The 25117-nt window shown below is 36.3% G+C and overlaps 1 protein-coding gene across 3 annotated transcripts; it reads right to left on the reverse strand.

Moving 5' to 3' along the window:
• Positions 1-221: 221 nt before the first annotated feature.
• On the reverse strand, positions 222-23723 carry LOC107771418 (putative callose synthase 8). Of its 3 annotated transcripts, XM_075223238.1 has the most exons (41): positions 23329-23719; positions 22214-22314; positions 21607-21728; positions 21436-21517; positions 21234-21344; positions 20950-21069; positions 20670-20762; positions 20496-20587; positions 20248-20374; positions 18831-18968; positions 18676-18752; positions 18415-18571; positions 17803-17928; positions 17581-17698; positions 16339-16667; positions 15732-15784; positions 15579-15639; positions 9445-9526; positions 9315-9364; positions 9134-9220; positions 8934-9068; positions 8749-8852; positions 8545-8629; positions 8285-8445; positions 8037-8160; positions 7837-7931; positions 7623-7761; positions 7301-7452; positions 6113-6219; positions 5875-5994; positions 5699-5767; positions 5436-5604; positions 5190-5301; positions 4423-4542; positions 4228-4343; positions 3773-3856; positions 3424-3536; positions 3110-3339; positions 1391-2239; positions 736-921; positions 222-654 (listed from the first exon to the last, which is right to left on the reverse strand). In XM_075223238.1, the coding sequence occupies exons 1-41, from the start codon at positions 23573-23575 to the stop codon at positions 427-429; spliced, it is 5871 nt and encodes a 1956-aa protein (XP_075079339.1). In that variant the 5' UTR covers positions 23576-23719; the 3' UTR covers positions 222-426. The 3 variants fall into 3 exon arrangements, with proteins under 3 accessions (XP_075079339.1, XP_075079340.1, XP_075079341.1); XM_075223240.1 differs by lacking the exons at positions 222-654; positions 736-921; positions 1391-2239 and adding an exon at positions 2295-2428 and having other exon boundaries at positions 23329-23723; XM_075223239.1 differs by lacking the exons at positions 21607-21728; positions 22214-22314; positions 23329-23719 and having other exon boundaries at positions 21444-21516.
• Positions 23724-25117: the final 1394 nt, after the last annotated feature.

A 25117-nucleotide genomic window follows, 5' to 3' on the forward strand; every position in this document is an offset into this window, starting at 1 on the left:
GACTACGTAAAGATGTACCATATTAGCAGTCTCTTCGATTCATGCCACAAGTTACCCCATGCAGGAAATATTGCCAAATTCCAAATTGGACCATTCAATGGTAACCATACAAGGAGACCAGCTAAGGCTAGGTCGACATAAATTGTGTAGTTATCCTATGTGATTAGGTATGTAGCAAAAATAATACTACGTACTACTAACTTTTCAGAAGGATAATAAATTGTGATAAATGTGGAGTATTCATCAATGTCTATGTACTGTACCTTGTCAAAGTAGTATATCTATACATAAAAAAAATATAACCTAATGCTACCCTATCCACATGACAAGATGTTTTTACAAAATTATGTAGACATCTTGCTCTTCTATAGTACTAAAAAATGAAGTATATGCACGTGCAAGTTATGTAGTGACCGAGTTGTATCACTAATGATTCTTCTTTCCTGCGAGAATTGGCTGAATTTGCAACCTCCTACTGAAAGCCTCATTAAACAGAAACCGAGTTTGGAAAGCTGAAATTACTGGAAGCCAAGCCAATGAAGCTATAGGTGCAAAAAGAACTACACCCATTCCATAGTCATAAGCCCGAGCAAACACCCGAGTGAAGTGCCATAATCCAGTACCTTCAATCTTGGGTCTCACTGCTTGCCCAACCTGAGGAAACAACAACCATTTATGCAAAGCAGAAAGTAGTACAACATCAAGGCTTTTAGGAAGAACATATTCTGCACTTACCAATATGAAGCCCCAACCAGTTGGTAGAAAAGCTAGACAGCAGACAATCAAGTCTTTCACGGACAGATGACATATGATTGACAGGGTAATAATAGTAGCCACAACTCCTAGGAAAATAAAAGCTTTAAACAGCCGGAAAGTTAAGTGATGGTTTGCACTTAAAATCCGCCTTCCAATATTCAGCACCTGTGTCATGTTTGAGAATTCATTAAAAAAGTGAACAAGAATGTATCAATAATAGTACACTTAATACAAAAATAATGGTCAGATTCTCAATTTTAGTATTTCTTCTGCCATCCATTATATGTAAAGTATGTCAGCGTTGCAAAGACACTGAAAATTATATATTCTGTCAAAAGAGAAGTTCATGACACGAAACAGAAAAAGGAAAAGAAAAAAGGGATGCGAGGTTCAGAGTCTCAATTTCTTTGTTGTTTATATTTAAATTTAGTTTATACAACCCTTCTACATGGTCTTGTGTCACAAATTATGTAAATGATTTTGTCAAAACTCAAATTAAAGTTGGATTGTTGACGAAAGAATTCTGGATCAGATGTTCAATGCTTATAGCAGTTTTAAGGGGGACATACAAGCACCATGCAAATAGAACAAGAACTTAGATACTAGTCAAAACAATGTGGAGAAAGAAGCTTACCTTGACCAAGAGGAAAATAAAAGCAATGACAACCCATGAGAGCACATAGACCAGGAAATTTTTATGGGAGCCGGATATGTCTAGGTGATACACCAGTCCATACTGGTAAAGGAAAAATCTTAGTGAAAGGAGTATCTCAATTAACCGAGAAAATAGCCCTGCATGACGAAGATGAGCTTGTTCGTCATTCCACCAAGACTGCCAACTTTTGTCTTGTTGTATCCCTATACCACCTTGCTGATTGATCCACTTGTTCCAATCTTTCCAGTCATCCATTATCTTGCCCCAGTCAAATCCAGAAGGATTAAATAGAAATGGCGCAAACAACCAAGTCAATGACATGAACCATATCGCATAAGTTGTTAAAACATATGCAATGTTGCTCTCGTATGATCGCCTATACAAATCATAAACAATCAACAGAAGCAGAAGTTCAAATCCTTTGATGAAGTGACTCCTAGAGTAAAGTCTATAATTTTCGGTGAAGCTGGCGTGAAAAACCACAACTTTACGACCAGTGGGTCTATACTTGGCACCCCCATGAAGAATTGTTCTGCCATAATAGTGAGATTTTGTTCCAAAGGAAAAAGTAAAGAAAACAGCAGCCAGTTGCAATTGCATGAGAACAAAATCTTTAAGGGCATTAAGATACCCTCGCTCAAGTCCCAACTCTATGACCATTGGTAAACCCGTTAAAAGTCCAAGCTGGATAAATGACTGAGAGGCTAGAGCTGTTTCCAGTGATTTTATGTTTTGCAATTTCGCCTCAATGAGAAGCGCTCTTTGTAGACCACTTAATACCAGGTACAGCTGCCCGTATAGAAACACATATATCGTAATCACTGATAGCTGCAAAGTTTTGAGAACAGGGATTAAAAGAGACATAGAAATCAGCATAGCCAAGTGTATCTCAGGAGACCAAGAGAATATGGAAGCTGAAACGCTTGAGTAATTCATAAGAATTACCATTTACCACTATAAATTTCTTGATTAAGCAATAAGGTACTCCCTTGGACTCAGAAAATATCACAGTCTAACCTACACAGTTAATCAGAGTAAAATGTTTGAATTGATTATTCTATGAGTTTAATAGAAATAATTCTTAGAAATACGAAGAAGTAGTTGATTCAGATGATGTTCCATCAAATTTGAAGTAGTGGTTCATAATAGTTTCACGTGTTAAAGTGAACAAGAGTCCAGTTTTCTGGTAAGGACTGAAGGAAAATAGGTCAAGTATTGGGTTGGATGGAGTAATAATAAAATTGCAGCATTTTTTTTTTTTGGTTAAAGGGAAATATTTTATTGATAATCACACCACGGTTCCAAGTCGCGCATACTAATGCTCAGTTATAAAGTCTCGTACTCGGAGACAGTAAAAAAGGATAAACTCCAAGTTTGACTAAAAACTACTGAGTACTGAGTATTAATAAAAGTTACAAGTGAAGTATTGGTTATGTTAATTTCACTTGTTGGAGGAAGAAAGAGGTCGCCTTTTTCAAGGACCTAACAGAAAGCAGGAAAAGCATTTCCGGCTGGAGGAAGAGAGAATTGCATCAGTTAAGCCATTTTGATCCCTCACCATGCAAAGATTTTATTAAAAAAGGTTGCAAGTGTGACGAAGCAGGTCAAGTTTCCAAGTAGCTCATTCATGACTTACTAACAAATTTCATGTTCAAAGACAGCAAAAAGAAGATAAACTACAGGATGTAACGTAGTTACCAGGCTGTTGAAGTAGAAGCCAACGGTTGTAAAATAACACGAGAGCATTCGGAAGAAGTCAAATCTATGACCAAGGCGGTATATATCACGGCTGATTGTTTGTTCGCTGTTTCCATTGGCAACTTTAGCTTCAAACTTTGAAATCTGGTTAAGGCCTACATCACGGCCTTTTCCGACTTGCATGTACTCAAGATACATGACATATCCCCGTCTCAGAGTTGTGTTAAATCCTACATTACATCAGAGTGGCAAGTGTTTGCTAATCTGTACAACTTTACGATGTTCAAATAAACATTTTGCATTAACTGGAAAACCTGCAAAAACATCTTCGCTCAAGTTGATTGTTTTGGATGCTTTGCTAATGCCACCTCTTGTCAAATGAAATACTCGGTCAAACAAATCCGGGTGCCCATAATGGAACCTGACCCTGAAATTTTCGATGGAAAAGAAGGGAAAAAAATTATAAAAAGAAAAGAAGCGACAGTTGCTGTAAGCAAACTGAATATATTCTTATTTTCCTTTATGCAGAGAACAAGAGAAACACAATGTCACTATTGGAAAGGAATATAGAACTGATATTTTATCCCCAAAGACTACTTCCTTATTACTCATTTGATTATTATAACATAACAGTAAGCATGTCAAAAATAATCCTTAAATTACCTGAGTGGATTAGCCAGAAGCCTCTGGCCAATGGTAACAAAACTGGTCTCTTGATAGGACATAAACCAAGCTAAAGAAGAAACACTGCAATCAGAGAAGTGGATGAAAGCTTCTTTAGCATTTAATTCAAAAATTTCTCTTCTTTATTTTCCTCTTTTTAGAGTTAACTCGTTCTGCGAAACAAGCATTAATTGATGCAGGAATTCCCAATCCACATGTATAGCTAAAAACAAATGGCACTGGATTCAAATAGCCAACTATGGTAATTCAACTTAGTAAAGTTCAGAACTCAAACTTTAACTTTAACCCAAGAACAATGTGTAAAACTGGCTATCTCCATATTGGAGATTAACAATGAAAAATGAACTCCAGATAACATTCTTACCCCTAACTAAAGCTGGCTATTATATAATTGTATAATCAGGTCATTGTAGTCATAATTCTCAGATGCTGACCTTCCTGTAAATATGTGCTCTCTCATGCCAAGTACCGTGGGATGCCGCCGACCATGATCTTTCAGGAACTCTTGCAAGATATTTCGCACTTTCAAAGCTTCTTCTAAATAGCTATCCTGTAAGAACAAACTATTAGAACAGATATATGAGATTATTCTTTTTTCTTTTTCCAAAAAACTGAAGGCTGATGAATACCTGGTTCATGTCAATGGTTTGGAGAGCTTCACCACGTGTGAAAATTATGGAATGATTTTGATTTTCCGGTTTCCCCTCTCCAATATTTGGTGGGCCAGGAAGCTTTATGCGGTATACTTCCTATAACAGTTGACAAACAATTGTAAGAATAAGATAGACCACTAACAGACATTGTTCATTCAGATTAATTAAGGTACCTTATTCAACTCAATTAGAAGTACCTATATCAGAAGAATTTGATACTAAAAGGCCTAAGCAAGTGAAAAAAAGGACAGAGTAGGGATATTCACCCTAAGAATAATAACATAGGGAATAATAAAAACTTCTTGTTGTTTTTCTAATAAGGAGTATTCATCCGAACACAATAGAGTATATATCATTTACAAGTTTCCAGACTTCAAATCTATTAAACAGCACTAGAACAATCAAATTAAAATTGTCTTATGCAGTCCAAAAGTATCACAAGTAAAGTAAAACTGGAAGGAGGTAGTATCATCTCATTAACATATTAACTACATACACTCTTTTGATAAAAGCCAACTATTAACTTTGAGCCTCTTCAATTAACACCAGCAATACAGCATGCAGGAAATCACTTGTCCTTGACCCTAGTAAAATGCCACAGAATATGGATACAAAGATATACAAAATCCATTAATGATCATGAAAACCCGGGGGTAACAACTCATTTCCTATCTGACAAGCATGGTGGCATTACACTTTCTTGAAGTTAATATATTCAACCGCTGAGAGATTTCTTTTCATACCTGGTCAAAACCGTTAACAGCTTTAACTAGAATAGATGAATAAACTTTTCGCGGCTTGTCTGCCGTAATTTCTTCTTTCTCCTCAACATAAGCAACACGCAAGGAAGGGTACCTTTAATTACCCAAAAAAAAGAAGGAAAGGGTACCTTTCATCAATACATCCGCAAAATAACATTTCTAAATTGCTGAAGAACTTCTATTCAAGTACAATAATATCCAGAACGAAGTTTCATTGAAAAAAAGCACCTTATCATCAAATCAAGTATGTCTTTGGCCTGAGGGTCGCCAGAGTTCTTCTGTGATCCATATATTTGACAAGACACAACATGTGTAAATTTCATGTCTGCTAAGGCTTCAAGTTGAGCTGATAATGTATCATTTTTCTTCTCAATTGCATCATAACCTTGGAGGATATCTGGGGAAAGATAGAAAATGCAAACGACATCCTCTTTAATCAACTATGGGGATGGGGTGAAAAGCAAAACATCTGAACTGTTGTTTTGACAAACCATCATCCTCAGCCATGTCAAGAAAAGCTTGCAACTTCAGCGCTTTCCTGTAATACATCATTCCTCGGACTGTTTTGTTGAAAGAAAGAAAACAGAATAAAGAACATCTCTAGTAAGAACAGAGTTTAGATTTACAGTTTTAATGGAATTCACATTTAAATGAAAGATTATTCCACCTGTTCTGCTTAGAGTTTGCCCTCGGAAAGAAGCCCAATTTCGTTCTTCTTCTTCGAGTTCATCATTAGATTCATCTGATCTTTCCCTTTCCATGCGCTCCAAAAAGTTTTCCCATTCATCTGACAATATATAACTAAAATTAAGATTTAATGAATCACAATTGGTCCCTAACTTATGAGATGGAAAGAGCTCTCTCCCACAATCTCTAAAGCCACAGATAAGTTTTGTGGTAGCAACCTGGAAATATGTTTTTCATATAGAAAAGGATAGCGACCCCTTGTTTTCTTGAATTGAGCTCCTTCTTTGAAAATTTAACTTCCTCCATGTAGTGTGGAGTTAAAACACTGAGAGATAAACAAGTTTCATAAGTTGATCTATTGATGAAATCTGTTTACAAGAATATTGAGACTCTCATCTCAAAATGTTGTGCTTGACAAGTTCAATTGATTTGTCAGCTTTAGATGAAACAGGAAGAATTGAGACAGCATTTTGATAACCGAGAAATTCCCTAGGGCCAGTGGCATGGTTTGAAACTCGGTGGATAATGGGCCCATCCTCTACCCTTCTCCACTTAAATATCAGGATTTTATCTGCAACAAGGTTTGAACCTGTGATGTGCACCTAATCCACACATCACACGATGCGCTTTTGTATACATATTTATATTAGTTTTATAACCATCTCTTTATTTTGAAGAAAGATCTTTTGGTCCTTAACGAATTTTTGATCTTTAGTGAACCTTGATCATCTAGCAGAAAAGAAAGAACAGAAGCATCTTGCAGTTCCCAGGAAATCCTTCGACTTTTCTAAAGAAACAAAGGATTAAACATCTACTCAGATTCTATGAACAGCCGGAGAATTAAATAACCAAAAAGGTTTCAGAAACATGAGAAAGGAAGGTCCCAAAGATCCAATATTTCTTTACGTTGTTGAATCTCTCTTTGATCAATGACAATGCGATATTTCACATTCCTCACTACTAACAGAATTCAAATATCTTTAATAACGAGATCCTTTATACTACCTGAACTAGATCTTGTGCAATTATATTGATGAAAAGGTCGATCCTTGTTTACCATCCATATATTGTCTAACCAAAGCATTCTCTACATGTTTTATCCAAAAATGTTATTTGACCGAGTTCTTCTCCCAACTAACGAGGAGATCTTGGTGGCATGTCCAAGAATGAAACTGAACATAGTTTCGCAAAGAAATAGCACACTTGTTTCTCGAGAATAGATGAGAAACATGCTCTATATCATGTGATTGAATAGCTGACCCAGATATTTGTTGTTTGAAGGAAAAAAAACCTTCCACTATGATTGATATTTCTTTTCACAAAAAGCAAAAATGAGATAAGAAATTTAAAGTTACGCTAAGAGTTTGAAGTGACAAAAATATTAAGCAAATGTGATGAAATCTGACCTGAATGATAACATGTTCCGCACCTTTGGGGCATTAGGCATGTTCATAAACAGAGAAGTGGCGAAAAAGGAAATCCGCCTGCGAGCCTCCAAGTTCGTCGGTATATCCAGTGCTTTATCTTCGACAGTAAGCAGTAAACGGAACCGCTTGACCTACCATTGAAATTAAACAAGTCTCCATAAATGCAATGGGTTTGTGTAGCTATGCATACGTTTTTAGTAAGAGGGAAGTTCGTGGATGAAAAAAAGATGAACCTTTCAGATATAAGAACTTGCATATACAAGAGTAAGAGAAAGATAAGTAGTAAAGTGAGTTGCAGCACCTTTTCCATTAAAGAACCACTATCTGGCAATGGAAAATGGATTGAATGCTTAGATGCAAACAGTGGTGGTTCAATCCAACTGAAAAGTTCAGCGACCTCTTCCCCACTTTGCAGGTGAGCATAAAGTAACTCCATTGTTCTACAACCATGCAGGATGATTAGACACACAACAAATATAAGAATCTTATGACTTTAAATTCTTCAGCCATCTAACCTTGATCCATTTGACATCAAATCACTTGTTACGAGCTCAAAGATATCTTGAAGTGCCAATACGACTTTATTATGGTGGCTTTCATTTCCCTCAATCTTGATATATAACGATTTGCGTCAATATGGAAATCATGAGTGGGACAAATGAAGAAATTGGTAATAGTAAGGGAGCAAAAGGTTGATGTTTGTGTGCAAAGTTACCAGAAGCTCAAGCAAGGTAATACACTTAGCATTTAGAACCGGTAATTCACTCATTTTCAAGTCCTTGAGAAGTGTTGATCTTTGAATACTTTCCTCAATCTCATCTAATATGCCAGAAATGACCCTGAAAATTGGACACCCATGCCATGAATTGGGACTCTAAAAAGATAAGAGTAAAATTGCAGAAAGTGTTGTCCGCAGTATTGGTATCAATAGTAAATTGCATTTGAAATAATAGTCTGTACAACCTTCTCTCAAGGTCACCAACAACAAGAATTTCGAGGATGTATTTCAGTGATTCATAACACTCTGTCACAACCATGTACATGTACGTGTCCTTCTTTATTGTTCTTAAAAGCACTTCATCCTTTCCCTCAAAGTCTCGTGCAATACTTAGTGCTTTCGAAAGCTACCAAAACATGGAGAATAAGTCAACACACTCAACACAATAATGAATAACATGTAAGCTAATGTAAAATTAGACAAAGCTCCAAGCTTAACATGGTACCTTATCTGCTAAAAGAAAAACAGGCCAACAAACTCGACCAGAGAATAATTCTGAAAATACAGGCATTTTCATCAAATCCATCTCCCTGTTGTCAGTTATTACAGAGTTCTTAGCTTTTTAGTAAAGAACATCATGTCCACATAAGCTAGAGAGAAACAATTCTTTTTTTTTTTATCGGGATAGAGCTAGAGAGAAATAATTAACCTGTCACTTATCACGTCCTCCTCCCGGAAGCTACTGATGATTTGGTTCCATACAAGAACAAACTTTACGACGTTGTTCTTTTCCCTTTCTGAAAAGTGAAAGTTCTGCTAAACGGAACTCCAGAGGGATGAGATAGAGAATTTTAAAGAATTGGAAAGTAAACTTAAAAAACCAATTGTAAAAACCTTTTGGAACGTCAGAGGGATGAGCCAATTCTTTAGAATGTTTCCAGTATCTTTTGCTTGGGGTGGGACAAGACAAGCATTGAAAGCATCAGGTAACGTGTGAAATCTACTTCTCAGCATTCCTAGCGTCCGAATCTGTGGTGAACAAAAGATATGAGAGTATCCATATAATGGTTTAAAATTAACTAAAAATAACTCACCTCACCAAGATGGTGGAGGATTCCATACACTCCGCCAAAGATGGAACAGTAAACAGAATACCAGATTTGTGCATCCATGAAATATACCTGAAACAACAACAAATTCAGCACTGAAGAGATTTATGTAAACAAAAGAAAATGAAGCTTCATAAAGATAAGATGAAATCTTAATAGAACTTACAAGTACAATTGGAGCCCATATAGCAGCTATTGCTCCAGCATTGCTCTTGACTAAATTGAAGAAATCATTCAGAGGGATTTACATATCTACACTCTTCAGCTATTTAAGAAAATAAAAGGTTAGACATTACCTTTCGGGAAAAGCTCGTGCCAGTCGAAATTTTTCACTCCGATTGCCATGATCTGTCTTGTAGGTGATATAAGTGGTTTTATCTGGATATTCATGAAAAGTTAACAGGAGCTTGTGGGCAAAGATTTCAACACAGGTTAATTGAAAAGATGTTTCTTCCCAAGTTTTTCAGAGAAGACAAATAAACATATCCAGATGAATATTAAAGAATTTCTCTACAAGTCAAGGACTTGGGATTTACACATAATTTTAACATTCGTTGCTAACATCATTGTAAAGAAGGGATATCAATTTTTGCATCTGATAGTATGCTGTTTAATTGCAACGTTCAGAAAATCAAATTGTAAGGCCTATTTGCTATAACATAAAATGTTTTCGACAGAAAATATATTCATTGGGAACAGTTCCACTCAAGAAAATCATTTCCCACGTCAATTTCAGTGTCATTGGATACTGTTAAATATGGCAAGAATTGATACTATGTAAATATGAAAAGATACACAAATCCCTATAATCACACAAATCCCTATAATTAAGTAATTAGGAGATTTTGTAGGCTTGTAATTGTAGTCTTTCCTTATTTGTATTTCTGTCAAAGGTTATTTAAACCCAACAGCTTGAGGGAATAATAAAGAACTCTATTCACCATTTTTCTTCTCTTCTTCTTTCACATGGTATCAGAGCTAGGGTTTTTTAGTCCCTGCTCCATCTCATTTTTCTTCCTTGAACTAAAAGACTATAAAAGAACCAGATCCTCCTTGGTCGACTCTTCAGTTTTCTCTATTTCTTCCTGTTTCTCTTGTTTTTTGTAGTTACTCTCATTCACTTTCAGCTGTTCGTGTGTAATAAATACAACAATGGGAGATGATAAAGCAGTTGAAAATCAAATAACTGGAAAGTCAATTTTTTCCTCTTCACCATCTCCAACAATTACTACTGTTAAGTTGGATGGAAGTGGAAATTATACTTCTTGGGCAGCTTCGGTACAACTGTGGTTCATAGGTCAAGGATATGAAGATCACTTGATCAAGAATTATACAGAGATTGGAGCATCTGACAAACCAACTTGGGTTAAAATAGATGCTCAGTTATGCAGTCTTCTATGGAACTCTCTTGACAGTAAGCTACTTAATCTTTTTCAGTCATGTAAGACATGTTGCAGGGTTTGGAACAAGGCCAAAACCTTGTATACAAATGACATACAACTTATTTACAAGGTAGTCTCAAACATTGTCCACCTGCAACAGAATCAACAAGACATGGCAAGCTATCTTGGTCAGGTAGAATCTTTAAAGGATCAATTTGATTCTCTTATGCCTTTTACTGACAAGTTGAATGATCAGGAGAGACAGAGAGACAGATTTTTTATGGTTCTAGCCTTGATTGGATTAAGATCTGATCTCTCCTCAGTTCGAGACCAGATTCTTGCTAGCGCATCCGTTCCTACCTTGGAGGAAGTATCTGCCAGATTGTTGCGCATCACATCTACACCAGAGGTAAACTCATATGACACTTCTATAATGGCTGTACAAACTAACACTTTTCAAAATGGACCCAGAAAAGGAAAAGGGAAAAACACTAAACATTGCACATACTGTGATAAGGGAGGACATACACGTGATGTTTGTTGGTTGCTTCATGGTAAGCCTCCACGTAACAATGATCGTCATCGACATGCAATCAATGTGGCTCACAGCGGAGATGGTATTCTACCTACACCAGATGTCAAGGATAGATCATCTCACTCTATCACTTTGACTGGAACAGATTATAATGATTATCTTCAGTACCAGGCATCAAAGCAACAGTCATCTACCTCATCTACAGCTTGCACAGTGCAACCTGGTAACTCTTTTGCCTATGTCGCACAGTCTTCCTTTCCTGGACCATGGATTCTTGACTCTGGTGCTACTGATCATATATCCGGTAACCAAAATTTTCTTTCTGTCCTTAATTCTCCATCTGTCTTTTCTACTATTACCTTAGCTAATGGATCAAAGACTGCTATCAAAGGAATAGGTGCAGCTCACCCTCTACCTTCTTTACCTTTAACCTCAGTTCTTTTTGCACCTGAGTGTCCGTATAATCTTATTTCCATTAGTAAATTAACCAAGAACCTCAAGTGTCTTGTAATCTTCTCTGAGGATTCTGTTTTTGTGCAGGACCGGAGTACGGGACAGGTGATTGGAAGAGGACATGAGTCACACGGTCTATATAAACTATCTATTCCAAAACCACCAGTTGCCTTCACTTCCGCTATTTCCTCTGATTTGCTTCATTGTCAATTGGGACATCCAAGTCTTTCAAAGTTGCAGAAGATGGTCCCCAATCTATCTAGTTTACCTTTGTTAGAATGTGAGTCATGTCAGCTTGGGAAACACACTCGTGCTTCTTTCCCAAAGCGTGTCAATAATAGGTCATCCTCTATGTTTGAAGTTGTTCACTCGGACATATGGGGTCCAAGTCGTTTCAGTTCTTCACTAGGATTTCATTATTTTGTTACATTTATTGATGATTATTCTCGGTGCACTTGGTTAATTTTAATGAAAAACAGATCTGAATTGTTCTCTATTTTTCAGAACTTTTATACTGAGATTCGCAATCAATTTGGTGTTTCCATAAAGAAATTAATCAGTGATAATGCCCGAGAATACTTCTCTTCTTCTCTTTCTTCCTTCATGTCATCACAAGGTATATTACACTTGTCTTCTTGTGCACATACTCCACAACAAAATGGAGTTGCAGAACGAAAGAACAAACATCTCATTGAAACGGCTCGGACATTACTTATTCACAATCATATTCCTTTACGTTTTTGGGGTGATGCAGTTATTACTGCGTGTTATTTAATTAATCGTATGCCCTCCTCTATTTTGCAGTACAAAAGTTCACACTCAGTCATTTATCCCGAACAACCTATGTTCCCACTTCCTCCACATGTGTTTGGTTGTACTTGTTTTGTTCATGACCTTACCCCGGGAAAAGATAAACTTCAGTAAAAGGCTATCAAATGTGTCTTTTTAGGGTACTCTCGTCTACAAAAAGGATACAAATGCTTTGATCCATCTAAAAATAGGTACTTAATCTCAGCAGATGTTACCTTTTTTGAGACTTCCCCGTATTTTTCTCCTAATTCATTAAATCAGAAGGCCATATCCACAGTTCTTCTAGTTCCAACCTTTTCGCCTCCAACTCCAGCTCCAGCTCCACCACTCCAAGTCTATTTTAGACGCCCTCGACCTAATTCTCAACCTACTAATGCAGGTACACAAAGCCCATCGGATGACTCATTGCCTCCTCCAGCAATGTCTCATGCTTCGGTTGAGCACTCATCAAATGTTACTGATCTCCCCATTGCTCTACGAAAAGGTACCAGAACTACTGCCAATCAAACTCCCTCTTATACCTTTTTAAGTTATCACCGTTTATCACCTTCATATCATGCCTTTATTACTAGCTTATCCACCGTCAAGGTTCCAAAGACTGTGGAAGAAGCAATGGCCCATCCAGGTTGGCGTCAGGCCATGATTGAAGAGATGAATGCCTTGCACGATAACGATACTTGGGAGATAGTCCCTTTACCTAAAGGGAAAACCACAGTTGGTTGTCGATGGGTGTTTATAGTTAAGGTAGGTCCAAACGGAGAAGTTGATCGCCTTAAAGCAAGACTGGTTGCTAAAGGGTATACTCAGGTGTATGGCATTGATTATGGTGATACTTTTTCACCAGTTGCAAAGATGGCATTTGTCCGTCTTCTTATCTCTTTGGCAACGATGAATCATTGGCCTCTTTTTCAGTTGGACATTAAGAATGCATTTCTTCATGGAGAACTGGTTGAAGAAGTATATATGGAGCAACCACCAGGGTTTGTTGCTTAGGGGGAGTCTGGATTAGTCTGTCGACTTCGTCGATCTTTTTATGGTCTCAAACAGTCTCCTAGGGCATGGTTTGGCCGTTTCCGAACTGTTGTCCAACAATTTGGAATGACCCGAACAGAAGCTGATCATTCAGTATTCTATAGGCATTCATCTCATGGTAAATGTATCTTTCTAATTGTTTATGTTGATGATATTGTCATCACAGGTGATGATCATGAAGGTATTATCCAACTTAAGCAGCATCTTTCAAGTCAATTCCAGACTAAGGATCTGGGCAAACTAAAATATTTTCTAGGCATTGAGGTGGCACAATCTGGCAGCGGCATTGTCATCTCACAAAGGAAGTATGCCTTGGATATTTTGGAAGACACTGGTATGTTGAACTGCAAACCTGTGGACAGTCCCATGGATCCAAATACTAAACTTGTTCCGGGACAAGGGAAACCTCTAAAAGATCCAAGAAGATATCGGAGACTTGTTGGCAAACTCAACTATCTTACGATCACGAGACCTGATATCTCATTTGCTGTAAGTGTGGTTAGCCAGTTTCTCCAGTCACCTTGTGACAGTCATTGGGATGCAGCAATTCGCATCCTAAGATATGTCAAAGGTTCTTCGGGACAAGGTTTATTGTATGAAAACAAGGGACATGCAGACATTGTTGGGTATTCTGATGCAGATTGGGCAAGTTCTCCCTCTGATAGACGGTCCACTTCAGGTTATTGTATTTTAATTGGAGGCAACCTAATATCCTGGAAAAGTAAAAAGCAAGATGTGGTGGCTAGGTCAAGCGCAGAGGCAGAATATCGGGCTATGGCATTGGCTACTTGCGAGCTTATATGGCTAAGGCAACTTCTACAGGAGTTAAAGATCGGAAGGGACGAGCCGATGAAATTGATTTGTGATAATCAAGCCGCATTATATATCGCTTCAAATCCAGTATTTCATGAAAGAACGAAGCATATTGAAGTAGATTGTCACTTCATTCGACAAAAGATTGAGTCCGGGTGCATTGTTACGAGTTTTGTCAACTCAAAAGACCAACTAGCAGATGTCCTCACAAAATCACTCCGAGGATCCAGAATTGGCGATATCTGTAGCAAGCTAGGAGCATATGACTTGTACGCTCTAGCTTGAGGGGGAGTGTTAAATATGGCAAGAATTGATACTATGTAAATATGAAAAGATACACAAATCCCTATAATCACAGAAATCCCTATAATTAAGTAATTAGGAGATTTTGTAGGCTTGTAATTGTAGTCTTTCCTTATTTGTATTTCTGTCAAAGGTTATTTAAACCCAACAGTTTGAGGGAATAATAAAGAACTCTATTCACCATTTTCCTTCTCTTCTTCTTTCACAGATACAAAAGTTGATAAATGTGATAGTGGAGGAGGGTGGGCGTCAAACAAGGGCTGGAGGCATCAGGTGATATTTTAAGATCAGCAAAGAACATAAATAATGTTTTACAAGTTATTAGCAACAAAGTATATGCATTAGGAGTCAAGGAGTTGGACTAGAAATTGACTTATGCAAAATGACGTAATCATTTACCTCTATTTGGTGAAAATATTCTCCTTAATAGTTTTAGAAATGAATAACTTTATCAAAGGAAGGATTATTCTTAAGAACATTATACATCATACCAAGAAGAGCAACAACAACAACAATAACAACAATAACTAAGTGGAATCCCACAAGTAGAGTCTGGGGAGCGTAACTTGTACGCATGCCTTACCCCTACTCTGGGGAGGTAGAAAGGCGTAAAGCAATTATTGCAGGATACCACAGTAATGTTATTCAACTCAATTGTTCAGATAAAGAGTGTCTAAAACTCAGATAATATTGACCATGTGTTCTTTTAGAAAATACAGCACAACAACTACAACTATACCTCATCCCAAGCTAGTTGGGGTCGGCTGTATGAATCCTCATTATCATAAATGCTCTGTTTTGGTCCATAATATTTCAATACTCTATACTTCAGGATTATCTAACACTAGAGGTTCTCTTATTTACTCTAGTATTTATATCTCTATTATAGTAAGAGTCATCTAATAAGCACTAGTTTTCTAGACAGACAACACTAACATACTAAAAACTTTGGGCAGACAATATATAAGAAACTCATAAACATTCATAAAATAAACTTATTTTCTGATTCACTGCTCATGCATTCCAAAAAAAAAGGGACATGCCAATGATCTAATTAGTAATACTAGCTTGTAAGCCAAAAATAAGGCTTAGAACCACTCACCTCAAATGCGTAGCTAAATATGAATTTGCTTATTAACAAGAACATCCAAAAAATGGTATACCTAAAACCAGAAATAAGGCTTAATGAGGAACCCATCAAGAGAATACTTAAAATAATAAAAAATAGGCTCAGAGTAGGGACAATAGGATATACTTTAGAAGGGAGACTTGTCTTTCTTGCATTCCTCGCCCAACATATAGCTTAGGCTGCATTTTGAATACCGAGAAAAAAATCAACACTGACCGATAATGAATAAGAAACACATACCATTAAGTATATGAAAAAGCACTTTGCTTTCTCAGAACTCTTTTAGGTCATAGAATTATAGGTCAGACCAACATGATATTGACTTTACTTCAAAATACTAAATATGATAAGTTCAACAAAGAAACACCTTATTCATGCAAATCCTGTTTGCAAATCCCATAATAGGATTAAGATTTGGTCAACATAAGATAAGTGACTAGATGATTTTTTATCGTTACTTCTATTTTATTCTTCAAATTTCTTTTGCAGTCTGTGGGGATTTATCTGCTCAAATAGTTGGCAATTGATATGCAGTTAAGCTCAGATATCTTGCTGATTCCAGAAAACATTCATGAATTAGTCCTAAGCAGGCTAAAAAATCAAAAGAAGCTGTAGCAGGACAAATGATAATAAACAGTATCAGTATGTACTGCAAGCCTAAAATATTTAGAATCTTTGACTGCATTGCTCCAATACATTTGTGCAGGCTAGGACCAGGACACTGAAGGTTCACCTGAGTCCACCAGGATAAGAACATGCATATCCGGTAATTGGAGGTCTCGATATACTTTCCAACCACAGGCACAAAAAATAGAACCATGTCAATTGCATTGGTCATCAAGTAGAATGCAACTGCTACCATATAGGAAGAATAGCACCACTCTCCAAGCCAACTCCCACTTTGCGTTGAATAACAAGTATATTTTCTACGAGAACTAGCATAATATATGGGAAGAATGATGGTCCACATCATAGCAACAACCACCCTCAGCACATGTTTCAGAGTTTGATTGGGGTCCACTGTACATCGAGCTTTCCATGTAAAGATGATATCAAGAATAGCTGCAAGAATGAGAATCTTCACTCGTTTTGTCTTAATTTATGATAGGCAAGTAGACAATAAAATAAATCAAATAAGAAAAACAGTAGACAATAAAATTACAAGAGACTTAGCGGTCCTAGCCAAAATATTTGCACACCAATTTACATAAGGCGATTGGACTATTTGATGCTTAAGAGCAAAACTAACTATACATAGAAGAGTGACCATTGCAATTTTGGAAAACTAAAATAGTCATGAAAGATTATTTAACAGTGAACTCGGAGGAAACATTTTATTCAGGAAAAAAGGAAACCGTATTTTCAAGAAAATTTAAATCTTGGACAAGATAATTGCTCTTCATAAGAACCACCAAACAGGTTGTGTACTCAAATAAAAACTCACGGGGAAGCAACTTACAAAAGTAGACATCTTTAAGAGACATTAGCATTTAACGAGATTATGATATGAAACTAAGTCTTTCTTATAGCCATTGAAGTAATACCTCCATAGACAATATCCCAGATTCATTAGTTACCAGTCTAAAGCACACAATCACACACAAACAAACTCTATTAGCTACAGAGTAATTCCCTTCAAAAAAAAAAAAAAACTATCAGTTCCCAGAGAATCCCACTTATTGACTAAAGAGTGCCCGTTCTAATAATAAAAGTTGAAAACTAAGAAAAAAGTAACTTCAATGGGTGCCAACATGCTGATATGGAACGTTTAGGACGCTCTGAGATCTCTTCTTATGAAGTAGTCAAAATGCCATAATGCAATCACTTCTGTCCTAAAATGGTTCTGTACCTTACAGGAACCACTTATATTCAAGCAGATATTTACAATCCTACTTTTGTTTTAGACTCACTATATTGTGTTTCTAGCACTTCTTATAGATTAAACTCTAATAGATTTCTCCAAATCATGTCATACCATTTACAAGTTTAAGAACCGCTGATGTGATGAAGATACTCATAACATCCTCGAGTACTGTTGCATCAAAGACTTGTAGAGGAGAATCCAAATTGTGAGATGCCATAATTATCATTGCCTAAAAGAAAACAGGCAAGAAAGGAAGAAAAAGAAAAGGGATTTAGTAACCAGGTAAGAATGTATACTTAAGCTATTGTTAATATCTTCTCTTTCCAAACACACCTGAAGTGATAGGATAAAAAAGCTCCACATCCTGTCAAAGCTTCTGTAAATCTGCCAAAATGAGCGGATTTCTACAAAATTCATCTTCCCCAGCCACTTTGGTTCCTGCACCTCATCCACTAGGATCTGAAGATCACAAAATGAAACTGTAATTCTGAAATTTTAGTATCTTAAACATTGGAAAAAACAACTGATTTGCACATGATTAGTCCTGCTGTTGCAACAAAGCTCAACATTTCATTGTAAAAGGTGGAAAAGCAAATAGGAGAGAAGCAAATTACTTGTGTCCCCACTAATACAGAGAATCTTTAAAGCTAACTATGTCACCATGCTCAAACACATAACAAACAGGAATACCACACATTGATATACAGAAGGCTGCATCATTGAAGGAGAAAGCAAATTTATCCCTTCCCATAGACTTTAGGCAGTCAAAAGGTTTTAAGCCCAAGTATTTCTTGATTCAACAGAAAGGGGAAAGTGGTAACGATACAAATACGAGATACATTGAGATAAAACACAAACTTGCATTATCAATGAAATGACAGGCCACTTTCTTCTGTCTACATACATTATTTGGTATAATTTGAAATGTCAATAGTTGTATCTTACCCCCATTTCTTCATCTTCATTAGCATCCTTTTTGTTGCCTTCTTGGTTGGCAACAGAAGCCTTTTCTTTTCGAACTTTGCGATTAGTTGGAGATCCTATACAAAAGAAATCATGGTCCAGGCGCATGGGCCAACCTATTTGAAAACAATCTGGAGACCTGGAAAGGTGAAGCAACCAGCATATCATATAAACTTCCTGGCATATATTTAGGAGTCCCTCAACTGAAATATAAGATTGGCATGGAGAGAAAGTTAGCTCTACCAAAAGAACTCATTCAGATCATCATAGTTCCTCCATGTCGAGTGATCAGCTGTTCCATTTCTGCTTTTCATTGCTTCCTTAAGTGTTTCACAGATAAGGTTAGAAACTGAAATTGCAGAGATCAAAGGTAAATGCATGTCCAAACTTTGAAGTACCTTATATATGACATCATACACTGGAGACACTACGTTGTTCAGAAAAGATTCGGAATTTCCCTGGTAAGCTGGCATGAGCTTTTCTCCAGTTGTCATGCTTACAGCACCAATTAGCATGCTGTGCAACTCATATGCCATCTGCAAGAGAGAATATGTTTGTTCTGTTTTAATCTCCAAATGATCGTTGAAGCTTAAATCATGAATAAGGACTGCAGATGCAAAAACATATAATGGTGAAACTCTATTCTTCTGTATCAAGGATCAATGTAGATCCATCACTTTTGTAGCTTAAGTCTGTGGCAGATGGCTGATCATGTCCGCCTAACTCATCGTAGTAAGTGACAAAATATCACTGACATGAGCACGGGGCCAAATTTAGCATCTAACTTTATAGTGATAAACATCAAACAAAACAAAACCCATAACAGATGCTTCTATGAGCGCTTCTCTTTCCTTTTGTAATTTAATCCAAGAAAGTAAAGAATCAATTCTCAAACAAGACTGAGAATAAGAGTGAGGATAGTACATTTTCTTGGCTTGCAGTTACCTTTTCACTCTACTTTATTATATACACTTCGCGAAAAGAGTGTTTTTTGATACACCTAGGACAAGGATTCTATATGAACCAATGGATCATGACAAATCGTTTTGCAGTCCAAAATTGCAAGAAAACACTTCCCATCTACATGTCCAAACTATTTTCACCTCCACCTGTTCTCATTTCTAACCAAATTTAGATAAATAGCTGAATTATAGCTATGTCTCTTCTATTCATCAATTTTCCAGAACCTCATCTCTAGCTTAAGAAATTAATTAGACATCCCTTCTCCTAAAAATCAGGTCAATGATGGAGCAACAAGCAATTAGACCGTCCTAAATCATTTATTTTCTTTCTTCTAATTTTGCGGCACTGTACACTTTTTATAGGATTAGCCTTCAAACTAATAACAGAACTTAGGCATTAAACTTCACAAAGTCAAAAAGGACATGGACTGATTATAGAAAATTCAATTGATGAAACTTGAATACTTGCTTATTTCCTTTCTTTAGATCTTTTAGAATCTGTTTTAAGTTAGTATCAGAAGATACAGTAATTTAGATCAATAAGAGGAAAGGTTAATGTCATTAGCCCATTATGCGGTTATTTCTGTGAAAGTTTTAATCAAGGTCATTCTTGTAAGGCAAGCACACACTACCCTAACAGCTCAGCATGCGAGAAAAGCTCTCACCTTCTGAAGGTTGCTTTAAAGAGGAAAATAGAACCAACAACATAAATTTTCCAAATTTTATTTGAACCTCTGAAGACAGCTTGTATTAAATATTGGTATATGTTAATAATTCAGAGTAAAACTACTTTCCCTGCAACTCAAATCTTTTATGGAGTCACTTTTACAGAAATGATAAAGTGCCAGCTTACATGGTGAAATATGTAACACAGACATTCTGGCATAAATCTTAAATTAGCAGCCTCTCCCCATATCAGAAGATAGAGACCTATATACAGAAGTTTGTATTGCTGAGCCTCCTGTTTCAAATATGGAACCCTGAACAGTGATGAGATAATGAAAAAGTTGTTAGAGAGTGAAGTGAAGTAAGAAGAAAAACAACAACTTCCACTAAGCAGCAGGAATTTGAAATATATGGTTCTGTCACAGACTATCTTACCTAATATTGCTTTTTCGTCCCAAGAATTTGCACCAATCTGTATAATTTTTAAAAAACTTCTTCATCAGCTCATCAACGGCAACATCCCCTAGCTAATACCAGGAAAGCAAGCATAACATAGCTGATTAAATTGACACCTTAACTAGAAAGAGCCAGGTAATACTAGTACTGCACCTTGGGTACTAATACTTGCTTCTGAGTCTGCCGAACATGCGCATTAGCAAGTAATAAAATTAAATGCTCTCTCTGATTGGCTACATTTCCTTCCTGACAAGAGAAAGGTGATTTTAATCATTGATGCCATAGACAGGGAGGATAAAATGGTTAAATTGAGAAGTGCGTAGGAAATGATTTTTCCAGCTTTGATAATCTTGATACAAACAAAATGTACAAAGGAAGAAATGGTGATTGAACGGAGAATTTATGAATTGAAATGCAATAGAGAGGTTAATACTTGAAATCCAAAGCAAAACTGGAGCCAATTGAACAAATCCAGGTTGGTTATGTGTTTTTGACAATCTTCCAGGAAAGGCAAACCACGAACATCACGAACTGCTGCAACCGCAACTTTAATCTGTGGAATATTAAGCTCATTATTATAGCTGTCACACAAAAGGAAAGAAGACAAAATTGCCCAATAGATAGGCTTTTTTCACCTAACATGGGAAAAAAAGGGGAAGCAACTGCTACACTCAAAACCATTTAGCCAGTTAAACTCATATAATTATCTATACATACCTCGGGGAGTTGCATGATTGCATGATGAATTCCTCCTTGATCAAGAGGAAGAATGTTATACGACACAAAGAGTTCAGATTTGGCATCGCGCCTCTCACTCCCAGCTAGAGCCTAATAAGAAGACACATAGAAGGTTCTATTAGCACGCAACCAAGATTGAGCTAACCAAAGTAATAAGAGAAGGAAATCACATAAACAAAACCTGAACACCTGCTGCTCTGGAAACTGTATCCAATACTTCAAACAACACTGAAGCAATGGCACGTGCTTTAGTCAGCCTTTCTCTGTGCAAGTAGAGAACATGACACGGTGATTCTACGGACATTAGCGCTCTTGATGCCAAAGATAAACCCTGATAGAGTGGAATCATTACCTATTTTCTAGATGACTCTCTGCACCATATTTGATGATGTAGTCTTTATACTCGCGATAAGCACGTCTAAGTTCACGTAAATCAGTCCTTTCCTTCCTTTTCCTGAGAGTAACTTCTTCATCCTATAGTTCATAGAATTAGACAACATGACAATTCAATAGCATGGATCTAGATAGAAATAAAGTACCGGGAAACTATTAAAAAAGCTATTAACTCTGTTCAAACAGTTGAAGATGGTAGGTCCGGGATGAAATGAAATGCGCTAAATGTAGACCTGAAAATTCATATTGTAAGTTACAAACAAAGAACTGAAGCAAGATTTGAGATTGGCATTTCAAGGTCTGGTATGGACTGTACAAGAGGACTTGGTCCAATAGTTTCTGCTTTAGTACAAAAAATTGAAGTTTCTGTTTAGAAATTCAAATGCAGATTATGAGTATAAATTACCAATCTTAGATTTTCCAGAATACATTTTTTTCCCTCTGAAAGCTGTTTACTAGTTCAAGCCACTAATGACGTTAAACATGACAGGGAATCCTGCAGCTCTATTTCAATACAGCTATATTTACATTCAGATTGAGTAACTGTCCTTTAAGATAGATTGTACCTGTTCAAGCCGTTGAAGAAGAGCAGTTTTAAACTGCCGTACTCCTCGGCCATTCGAATTCCTGTCCAAGTTATGCGCTACTTCAAAAGCATGAAAACGACCTGCTTAAGAAATCTGGATTAATCACTTATCACTGAAAAGAAAATAAGTAACATTAACAAAAGAAGAAGGAAGGAATGAGAAATGAAAATAATTAATTATATTTGTTTCGGCACGTTCATCTCCTCTGTACATTATGGTTGTATGGATGAAAAAAAGAACTTTTAACGCACACACTACTCTTCAATTTTTACATTTTCTCAAATTTTTATCCCTAAGATAAAAACTAGCAAAGCAAAATGTAAAATCAGGCCATGCTCTTTTTGATATGTACAATTTCAGTAATACAAAAATGTTTCTTACCACAGTGTGGTTCAAATAACCTCCTTAGTGCAGGAAAGAAAAATACATGGTTGAAGGGACAATCACACGCAGCTAGAAGAACCATTAGCCAAAGATTTTCCAGATGACTTGAAATTCTCCAATTTTGACTCAAAGTTTATGGTCAAATGGAATAACTTAAAGTGGTGGACATACTAGCTAAAGAAAATGTTTTGATAAAGTTGAATTGGAAAATGACAAACTTGTTGCTACTTGAATTTTTTCGAATACACACACTATGCACATGTAATCCTAATTGAGTTTCGTGCACCGACTAATTTTTTTTAAATATAGGTATTAAGCTCGATAGAAACATGGAAAATAGTTCATGGGTTCAAGCCGTGGAAGCAGCCACGAATGCTTGCATTAGAATAGGTTGTCTACATCATTACTCTTGGGGTGCCCTGCATGAATACGAGATGCCCCTGCATGAATACGAGATGGTTTGTGCACAAGGCTGCCCTTTTAGTAACATGGAAAATGGTAGAAATAACCTATTATAACCAGTCAAATTGCATTGATAGTGTAAAGACTATTAACTTGCTAGTGTATATAACTTAAATCTAATTCTAAAGCGACCTCTTCGAATTCATTGAATTATCAACCCATGACTGAAAAGATTAACACACTGCCATATTTTTAAACTATAACAGCAAAACAAGCAATCACAGAGGAAAAATTAGATAAAGCCTTACAAAGATAAGCGACACGAGGCTCCTCTGACTCAATAAGATTAGCTACTCGAAGAAATCGTTGAATCTCTGAAATCAAAGTGACTGGCAACTTCTCACTGTCAAAGGGCTCAGGCACATGATCTCGCCCGAAAGTGATTGATCTAGTGAAGGGTCTTTCATTGCTTGTGGTATAATCTCTTCTGCTGGTACTAGCAGCAGTAGAAGAAGTACTTTCTTGAATTGGTTCTGCAAGAACAATTTCTGCCATTTTGTGGAAAGCCAAGAAACATTTGGGAATGCAAAGGAGAAATAATGCACGAGTTTGAGAGTATAAAAATAGGATCTTGAGTGTATATACATGTTGTTTGGTTTAGTACAACAAAGTGTGAATTTTGCTTTTTGGTTGCTTTTGGGAATGTGATCTTTTTCACTTTTGCTTTTTTGTGTTGTGTTTTCTGAATCTTTTGGACTGTGGAAATCAAAAAAGGAAGTTGAATCAACTTCTTGGCGGGTATTTTAATGTTAAAAAAACCTAACAAATGGGGGCCAACAAACCCATTGTTTACCTGGTTAAGGCATGACATAACATAAAGAGACCATTTAGATTTTTCACAAGAAACTTAACCCTAGGTTTTTGTAATTAGGTTAAAATAAACTCACCTTTGTTTAGTTCGCTCTTTTCCTTTTATAATGTCTTTCTTTGTCAAGTCAGCTTTAAGGCAAATTTAGTACTCCCTCCCTTCATTTTTAGTTATTTAATATTCTAAAAATAGATTTTTATATTTACTTATCACGTTTTGCATAATAAGAGAAGATAATTTTTGTTTCTGTTATATCTATAGTATTAATTACTCATTTCAAATTATTTTTTTAAATTCATTAAAAATATAGATCAATTAATATGGGTATCATGATAAATTATGTACTTCATTTATTATTTTTTACGGTATATGCAAAGTCCATAGTGGACAAGTAAAAATAAACGGAGGGAGTACATAGTTGAAAACTACGTAGAGAAGAAACGTCATGACTCATCCCTTTGTACGAACTTGTAGAATGTTGGGGGCTTTAATTTAACTTACACTGCAAGATTATGAAACAAAAAGGAACTTTGCAGTTTTCCAAAAACTAGGATGATCCTTTGCATTCTGAGGTTGGTCTAGCTTTAATGTAGTGAAGAAATACCAAAATATTAAGTAAATTATTTCATACACCTAAGCTTTAATGATAAAAGTTAGTATTCGATATTTGTGCTGATAAAAGGTGATAAATAGGTGATGGAATAATAGATGTCTATAAACTAGTCAAGACAATATTATTTCTTTTTGTCTAGTAGCTACTTTACTAGTGAAGTCTTATGTTTTGGCAGAGCTACTTTAATTGTTCACTGTAGAAAATGCCATACATGAAATTTATGGCTTACAAGTTGTCAGCAAACAAGTACTAGGAAAGATCTGTTGTTAAGCGATAAAGACTAGGCTTGAAGCAATTAAGCAAAGTTAAGTAAAGGGAAAACCTTTATTTGGGTGGAAAAAGTTTCACCTCCCTTTTTCTTTAATACAGACTAACTCCAAATAATTGACAGGAAAATGCTTCTACTATGTTGCTGGGTCATGTGGGGGGTGCGTGTAGGGTATTCAGCTTTAACCTTTAAAAAGGTCATGAGACTCATTTTTTGCAACTACTGTAAAAAAGATAAATAATTACAGATTTCTCTCTTATAGGCCATGAGGCAATCAAAAAGTATTACTACTACTAGCAGTCATTGGAAAAGTAGTCTTATAATATGACTGCCTTTTGCTATTCCTTC

This window comes from Nicotiana tabacum, chromosome 10, assembly GCF_000715075.1.
Source record: "Nicotiana tabacum cultivar K326 chromosome 10, ASM71507v2, whole genome shotgun sequence".
Taxonomy (NCBI): domain Eukaryota; kingdom Viridiplantae; phylum Streptophyta; class Magnoliopsida; order Solanales; family Solanaceae; genus Nicotiana; species Nicotiana tabacum.